This window comes from Artibeus jamaicensis, unplaced genomic scaffold (genome assembly GCF_021234435.1).
Source record: "Artibeus jamaicensis isolate MK-2021 breed Jamaican fruit bat unplaced genomic scaffold, CSHL_Jam_final contig_685, whole genome shotgun sequence".
In the NCBI taxonomy this organism is placed as follows: Eukaryota; Metazoa; Chordata; class Mammalia; order Chiroptera; family Phyllostomidae; genus Artibeus; species Artibeus jamaicensis.
The window spans coordinates 31,292,632-31,301,126 of NW_026521924.1; the positions used below are offsets into that span (position 1 = coordinate 31,292,632).

Below are 8,495 nucleotides of genomic sequence, written 5' to 3' on the forward strand. Positions count from 1 at the left end.
CATGTACCAAATCCTCCCAGATTACGTTTCCTCCCCCAGTCCTAGACGTCCGGAATCCTCAGTCGAAGATCCAATAGGAGAGAATGTGGGGACGGTGTTGTGTGTTGCGGGAGTTGTGGGCCACAGGGGAGTAGGAGAGGGCCGGGACAGAAGCGCGCGGGCGCGGCCCTCCCCGCCTCGCGCCGTGGTCCAGTCCCAAGATGGCGGCCACCATGAAGAAGGCGGTGAGTGGGGCGCTCGCGGGGCGGATGCTCAGGCGGCGGGCGCGACGGGCTGCCGAGGGGCAGGACGAGCGGTGCTGGGGTGCCCATCCCCGAGGCCCGTCGTGGGGCCCAGGGCCGAGCCCCCCGACCCTGAGCGCGGGCCCGCGGCGAGGCCTGCCACCACCCGGTTTCCCCTGAACGTCTGTCTGGGGACCCCGCGGCCCACGCGTGTCTTCGGGGCGTGGGAAATCCAGGGTCCGTTGGCCATAACGCCGGGCACTTCACCTGGGTTACCCCAGTTAATCTGCACGGGTTCACACGTGTAGGTAGTGGCATCGCCCTTTGCAGGGGAGGGAGCTGAGGCCCAGGTAGGTGCAGTCACCTGGCCCAGGTTACGCGGCGGTGGGGAGCAGAGCAGGCCCCTGCCTCCGGGGTGACCTGGTCCAGGAGCCCCGGGTCCAGCCGCGATGCCACCGCGGTTGTTATTCCTGACCCTCCCCTCCGTCGCGGGCTCACGGGGACGCAGGTGCCTCTGCAGAGCGGGAGAGCGAAGGAAGCAAGTTCTCATGTGGTCCTGGGTGTGGGATGAGAGGAAACAGGCACCAGACCTTGGGAAGCAAATCCCTTCAGCCGGAGGGCTGTCATCAGACGCCGCTGAAGTTCAACACAGGCTCTGCAGCCACAACGCCCTTGTTTACTGAAATCGTGGCTTCACCTCCAAGTTTCCACTTCCTCGTTTGTAAAATAAGGATAAAAACAGTATCTCCGTAAAAGCAGTATAAGATTAAAATTAACCATGGCTACAAAACGCTTAGAATGGTGCCTGGCACACAGTAAAGCCTCGATAATTCTGTCAGCTGGTATTACTTCCTTGCCCCATACATTTTTCTTCTACAGTTAAGCATCTAGGTAGACTTACTGGATTATAAACCCTAAACAGGAGTTTAGCTTGCTTACCAGGACAGAAGGTGAGCTTTGGGAAAACAAAACAAAATAATAAAACCTGAGTTTGAATTCCAGCTCTGCTTACAAGCTGAGTCACTCTTGGGCCACTAACCGCTATGTGTCTAAGTTTGGGCATGTTACACGTGGAGACCACCCCCTCCACCAGTACCCTGTGGGGGGCAGGTGGCAACCGGGATGAGCGCCCCCTCTCTTGGTGTGTTATCCACAAATTCTTTTTGAGCAGCTGAGTCAGGGTCAGGGCCCCTGTTCATTTAGGCAACCCGACACTCGGTGCAATTCACTTACCTCTTCTTTTGTACTTACATTGGGTCCTCTGTTGTTTGCTGTGGCCTTTAACTGCATGGCAGATACTAGTTGTGGTCCCCCTCCCCTATTTGACAGGCGTGGAAACCGCAGTGACGAGATGAAATCAATGTAGGGGAAGGATTTGAACCCTGGACTTTGCAGAATTTTTGATCGCTGATATTTTTTTCCTTCCTTCTACAAGCTGTTTGAGTATGTCATGTGACAGTCTCAGTTGTATGGATGGAGACAGCAGGGGTCTGCAGGAATGCAGTGCCTGCTCCATTCAGAGATCAGAGAAGGTGTGATCTGCGGATTACGAGAGGAGGGAAGAGACCGTTGGAAAGGGAGCAGAGGCAGTCTAGGGGGGCGGTTCTCCTGCCAAGACCTGCAGGGCCTTGAGTAATGGAACATCAGGATCCAGAGACTCGGGGAGGAGAACTTGACCAGGATGGTAGAGAAACAGAGGGGTAGGTGTGGCCAAAGCAGGAAGTGTTTCCCTCTGAGAGCAAGACCAGCGTGATGGATACAAGCATCTTTCATAGCTGTTTCCACTGCTGGGAATGGTGTCTAGTAGGTTACCGACCTGTGCATTTCTGTCCACTCCTCCACAGGAAACATCTAGGCCTGCCAGTGACTGACCAAGAGGGGAATCTCCTAGGTAGCCCTTTGGGTTTCCCACAAGCTGTTTGCCATCTGCAGTAGCTCACACTGGTGGCATGATCTTACCTCCCAGCATGTCCCGACTTTTCTGGTGAGGATGTTTGGATGAGATGGTTCAGCCCCCTCATCTCCAAAGTTCTGCTCTGGGACCTGCTTTGCGGCCTTGTGGGGGAATGCAGTCCGATACCTGTTCATGCCCCCTCGGAGAAGCCCCCTGCAGTCCTGGCCGCGTGGCTCAGTTGCTTGCAGCATTGTTCCGTACACCAAGAGGTTGTGGTTTGATCCCCAGTGAGGGCACACACCTAGGTTGCCTGTTCAATCCCTGGGTTCATACAGGAGGCAACCAGTCAATGATTCTCACATTGATGTTCCCCTCTCTCTCTCTTCCCCTTTCTCCCCCCTCTTTCCCTCCCTCCTTCTCCCTTTCCCTTTCTCTCTAAAATTTAAAAAAAAATAAAGATGCCCTCTTCACTCCCTAGCCCCCCAACACTTTGAACCCCCTTAAGTATTTTACTTTCATCATCACGAGTATCGCCATCTTGCAGAAACCCATGTGTTCAGCTCCTCCCCTCTGCTGAATGTCAGCCTGCCAGTACTCGTGGCGGTGGGACTGCGGCTCAGTTCCCACTGTGCGTGGCACATCGGGGACACGTGCTGAATAGTCATTAAATGAATGTATGCACGAAAGGGGAGTAAAAATAACAAAGCACAATTTTGTATCACAGATCTGGTAGGTACCGTTAAAAAACAAAAGTAAAGGCAGACTGAACCTGGCCAGAGTTCCCTTCCGCCAGGTGCTTATGGCTCCGTGAGTGGTGGTGACTACATCTGATTTTCCTTAAAGCAGGAGTCCCTGACCTTTGAGGGGGTGGGTCCCTTTAAGAATCTTGATGAACACTATGAAGACCCTTCCAGAATGCACGTACAATGCACGCCACTTTGCATACAGTTTCAGGGGGTAAAGGGACCTCTCAATGTCCACAGACTCCCCTCCCTCCCCTTAAGAATGAGGCCCTCCTTGCCAAAATGAAGCTTCTAGCAATGTGGGAATGTTCTAGATCAGTGAGATTAAAAGGGAGGCCACTGCTGTCAGTCGTGAAAGGTGTGGTCTCCTCTCTGCTGTGAACAGCACCCCCCTGGGTGGCACGGGGATCACCCAGCGGGGATTTGCCTCCCACGCCAACTTCAGCCCTTAACCCCAGTGGGAAGACCACCGTCAAGGACATGAGCTCCAGGGCCCAAGTGTGGGCAGGAGGCTGCTGTGGGGTTCAGCTGCCCCGGGAGACACCTGCTCTGGGAGGGTGGAAAGCAGGGGCTACATTCTCTACAACTTTCTGGGGACGGTGCGCCTGTGAGTGTGATGGAGCGTGCTTCAGTTTCAAATCCCCAAACCTGGCCTGGAGCCCTGGGTGTGTGTCTGGGAGGCCCCGTGCTAGGTGCTTTCCTGTGGGTCACCGCCCCCCACCCCCAAAGCCTCCCGCTGACAAATGCAGCTGTAAATACACAGGCAGGCGTTCAGGGCTCAGTGTCTGAACACTGCCAGCAAGCAGAGACTCCAGAATTCTCTGCCCCTGTTTGCACAGGGGATCGGTGTTCTCCTGTAGCAAAATGACTCCAGTGCCGGGACTGCCTTCCTAAGAACTCGCCTTTGGTTTCTGTGGTGTAGGCCCGTGTCGACCAGCTTCCACGCTTGTGAAAACTGTGCGCAGGGTTGAATGTTCAGAGCTGTGCACAGTGAGCCACAAAGGATGCCGTCCAGGCCGTCCTCTGGGTCTTGGGTGATGGGCCTGATGCGCACGAGCCTGTTTACAGGCTGACGAGAGCCTGGGATGGGGGGGGCTGAGTCCGCCTTTGCCTTCTGACCGCTGAGCTCCATGGCTTGAGACAACAGGTTGCTTTTCAGCCTCCGGAGAAATAAATCAAAGTGCAGGTACCTTGTGTTACTGGTCCTGAGAAACCAGGGGACGAGGAGGGGTGGTTATCGTGAATCATCACCGTGGGTGGTACTCCCTGTTGCAACTAGGTACGTCTCTCCTCTAAACACAACCAAGTGAGGGATGCTAAGGAGGTCTGCTATTTCCCTTTTTTTCAGGCTGCAGAAGATGTCAACGTTACATTTGAAGATCAACAAAAGATAAACAAATTTGCACGGAATACAAGTAGAATCACAGAGTTGAAGGAAGAAATAGACGTAAAAAAGGTATTGAAAATACGTATCTTATTTAAGAAAAATAAAAGTTGAATTCGATCATTGGGGGTCTGTCTGGAGTCCCTTGCAGATGACACGATCTGCTCGAGTTTAAGGGGGACCTTGCTTAAGGGGTGTGAGCTAACGTACATACAGGTCATTGAGTCCTGGGGCTCTGGGCTGAGGTTCCAGGAGCAGGTCCCAGAGCCGTGTCTTGGAGACCAGGGCTGGTGCTGCTGGTCTCCACGGCCAGTTGCTTCCTTCCTCGGGAGGGAGCCGCCCCTCATACCGAGGGCAGCAGCCTGCCACGCGCCTGCCCCTGTGAATTGCCGGCCTCCTGCCCCAGCCTCTGCTCGCACAGCGACCCTGAGTTTAAGTCCAGTCAAGTGCATCTGGTTGGCAGAACTGAAATGATTATTTGCTTTCCTCCTATCAGCAAGCACGGCTGAGAAATGTAGGTTTGTGTTTGTTTTTGCTCTAATCTCCCATGGGGGTGGTTCACAAAGTGGGAACTGTTAAAGTCAGGGACACGTGGAGAGGCCACGGACCCCCGCTGACCACCGCAGCCTGCTTGTAGCAACCTGGAAATACCCAGAGAGCGACATGTTAACTCTTACGTGCTTCCTTATGAAGCCATCTAAAAATGCAAGAAAAGCCTCGTTCGAGTGTGATAATGCCTCTCTGAGGGTCCCTCCGGGAGTTGTGTGCTCAGATTAAAATGGCTTTTAACCTCCGTCGGGAATGTTGAGTACATTCTCCGTTGGTCTTCATTTCTGCACTTGCAGAAACAGCTGCAGAACTTAGAAGATGCCTGCGAGGACATCATGCTTGCGGATGACGACTGCTTGATGGTACCGTATCAGATTGGAGATGTTTTCATTAGCCACTCTCAAGAAGAAACACAAGAAATGTTAGAAGAAGCAAAGGTACATTGCAGTCTCTCCCTGGGTGTTGCGCTCTGACTCTCAAGTTGGCATCCGTATCATTGCAAAGAGCAGGAAGGGTGTAGGGAAAGAATGGGTTCTAGGTGATGTTTCTGGGTCTCACAGTGTCCCATGTGTGCGGGGAATGCTCTGCAGGTGTGATTTGATTCAGTCCTAACGACGACTCCGCCAGACAGGAACGATGGGTCCCAGTTAGGGTTGAAGAGCCGAGGCTCGGGAGGTTCTGGGGCTCGTTCAGAGGGGCGGAGGCGGCGGCGCTTGTGGCTCCAGAAGCCGTGCCCTAAATTAAAGTGTTGAGAGGGTGCAGACTACTGCAGAGCAGAACTGAAAAGTCACCTGTAATCCCACTGCCCAGGGATAATCACCCGTAAAGGGTGTTTTCTTGTGTTTATTTTACGTTCTCTCCTCTTCCTCTGAACTTTTGCTTCACAGTTGGTCCATTAATGTCCTCGTGGTATTTTCTCCTTCCATTGAATTTTGTTTATGCAGCAGATACTCCCTGGGGACCCACTCTGGGCCGGGCCCACGCACTCGAAACACATCGTTTTTGCTGACTGGTTGATGTCCTGTTGGTGGACATTGATTCAGCTCAGTGCCGTCCTGATGCCGTTATTCATATGTTTCCGGTTTTCCTAAAGTACTTCTCCAGCGGGCATTTTGATGCCCGAGTCTTTGCTCACGTTCAGGACGTTCTTTTGAGGAAGTAGTCGGTGCGTGTAGCTGCCGGTCCGGGTGCAGGCGTGCTAGGCGCGCTGGCCTCGCCGGAGAATCGGGGCAGTGCGTGAGCTCAGCTCCAGGTCAGGTCCCACTCCCTGCGCAAGGGGCAGGCACCATGTGCTAGAGAAGCCCGTGGCAGCTGAGCGTTTTCCAGTCCTTTTGAAAGTTGCTTAAATGCCTGAATGTCATTTAAAATGTTCGTCTCCCTTTAAATGTCATGAAAGGAAGGCTTTTCGGGAATGAACCCCCATTTGATAAGCCCTGGGAAGAACTGACCCCTTCACTCCTCGGTCCTTCCACGTGGAAACATTGTGCGTCTCCTCTTGTGCTGAAATCTTTTCTATCATAGTAAAACACTGTGATTTGGGTGTTCTTTTTAACTATCCTAAAATACTCTTCTTGGAAGTGTTTCAAGATTGGTTTCTGCCACTATTGTGGACGTCCGTGCCCCCTCCCGCACCCCCACGTAGATATTGAAGATTTATTTCGCATTTCATTCATTTGTTCCTGACTCGTTCGTTCGGTTCGTTCGTCCACTCCCTCCCTCCGGGAGTGTTCACGGTGTGCGTGCTCTGGGGCTTTGTGTCGGGTTCACCCCTGTGGCAGGGATGCGGCCAAAACCACGTCCGGCCCCGCCTGGGCAGCACGCACCGTCTAGAGGGGAAGGCCTTGTGGTTCGCGAGCCTTTCTGCCACGCGCGGACTCTGAGTTTTTATTCTTAACTATTGGGGGTGGTAGGAGTCTTCATCGTTTCCTCTAGTTTCACAGCGGTTTGTGTGGGAGGTCGGCAGGGCTGTGGTAGAAGCCCCTGCCTGTGATAAACTGTTTACAGGAGTGTTTACCTGTGGTCCTTGGTGTATTAGGATGTGGTCATTTAGAAATTAATTTTTTTAATCTGTTATATTTTTTAAATCAGCACAAACTGAGAAAATATGCTTGATTTATCTTATAACAAACAAATATATACCATGAATTAAAAATGCGCATGTTTGGACTCGGCTGAGACCCAACTACAGAGTGGCCTGTCCAAGTTCAGAGAGTTCTTGACCCAGAAAGTCTGCCCACAGCTTTTCCCGCTGCACGTGTTCAGAAGCCATCCATCCAGTTGAATAGAATTAACTCAAACTTTTTTTTCCAGAAAAATTTGCAAGAAGAAATTGACGCCTTAGAATCCAGAGTGGAATCCATTCAGCGGGTGTTAGCGGACTTGAAAGTTCAGTTATATGCAAAATTTGGGAGCAACATAAACCTCGAAGCTGATGAAAGCTGAACGTTTTATAATACTTAAAAAGTTTTGTTTAATAAACTTAAATATTGTTTAAATGATAATTGCCCTTCTTCAAATGATAAGGAAATCAAATTTTCTTTTTTAAAAAAAGTTTCATTTATTTAATGGAGACTTGCCTATTTTCACATGTCTTGCTTATTTATTTTATATTTTTAAAAGAAGACAGTATTCATCTATGTATTTTACATAACAGTTATATCAAGTGTAGGGGTTATATGTCATGTTATTAAAATCAGTTAAGCAACCCTTCCTGTTTCTATATTATTTAGAATGTCTGTTGCAACTTGTATCAGAAAATCTAAGAGTCGGGTCACACTGTTTGTTTATTTCAGTTGCTATTTAGAGATGGCGAAAAGACTCCAGAAACTTCTAACCCTACATCTGTCTACTCTGCTCATTTCGCACGGAAAACATCGTCATGTACTGAAAAATATGTGTACAGTTTACATAAATACACACAATCTGTGTTATATCGAAACATATGTATTTCACTTCTCTCTTACACCTGTGTCAATCTCACGGATCTCTGGGAAAGAGCTGGCTAATGCCGAGACTTGCTGGGCTTCATACACACACACAGAGCAGAACCATAGAATGTTCTAGAAACCAAGAGACGTATCAATGGAAATGTCGAGTGTTCTTTTTAAAGTATATCTCAGACTTTATTTTAGTGCTTTGTAATGAATTGGGGTTTATATTGATAATGTTGTAGAAGTAAAGCCGCTGTGTATTTAAAAATAAGGCTTTTTCAAAAATAACGAGTACATTTACCCCTCATTGCCCCCCAAAGACATATGTTTGGGGATTTGGAAAACCTAATTGTACATTAACTTCCCAGCAGATGGCACTGAGATGCTAAAATACCAATGGAGGACCATAACACAGAAAAGAGGATAATTCCAGGATTAAATAGACAGTTTTAAGAGAAAATGCCATTTTTTAAAATCTGCAAGGCTAAGCATTGCATATTGTCTATTTTTAAAAGAATGTTCAGGAATAGCGCAGGCTTAAAGGTAGAATATATAATTCTAAAATTCTTCGTGACATAAAGACAACTTTTAAATCATTGCAAAATAATCCCACATAGTGATACTCAAGTTTTAGAAAATGACTCTTGAAAGGATCATTTTTGTTGCATGCATCCGGTCAGCTCCCGCATAGTGATATTCAAGTTTTAGAAAATGAAAGGATCATTTTTGTTGTACGCATCCAGTCAGCGGTCAGTTAGCAGAGTGGGACCGGGG

At 49.7% G+C, this 8,495-nt stretch overlaps 1 protein-coding gene across 1 annotated transcript; it reads left to right on the top strand.

Moving 5' to 3' along the window:
• On the top strand, positions 1-7,701 carry PFDN4 (prefoldin subunit 4). The gene is made up of 4 exons (XM_037133682.2): positions 1-224; positions 4,207-4,314; positions 5,088-5,228; positions 7,102-7,701. Exons 1-4 carry the CDS (start codon positions 201-203, stop codon positions 7,231-7,233), a joined length of 405 nt encoding a protein of 134 aa, XP_036989577.2. The 5' UTR covers positions 1-200; the 3' UTR covers positions 7,234-7,701.
• Positions 7,702-8,495: the final 794 nt, after the last annotated feature.

Coding starts and splice junctions, on each gene's coding strand:
- PFDN4 (XM_037133682.2), top strand. CDS start 201: ATGGCGGCCACCATGAAGAAGGCG. Junction 4,315..5,087: donor AAGAAATAGACGTAAAAAAG/GTATTGAAAATA, acceptor CTGCACTTGCAG/AAACAGCTGCAGAACTTAGA. Junction 5,229..7,101: donor AAATGTTAGAAGAAGCAAAG/GTACATTGCAGT, acceptor TTTTTTTTCCAG/AAAAATTTGCAAGAAGAAAT.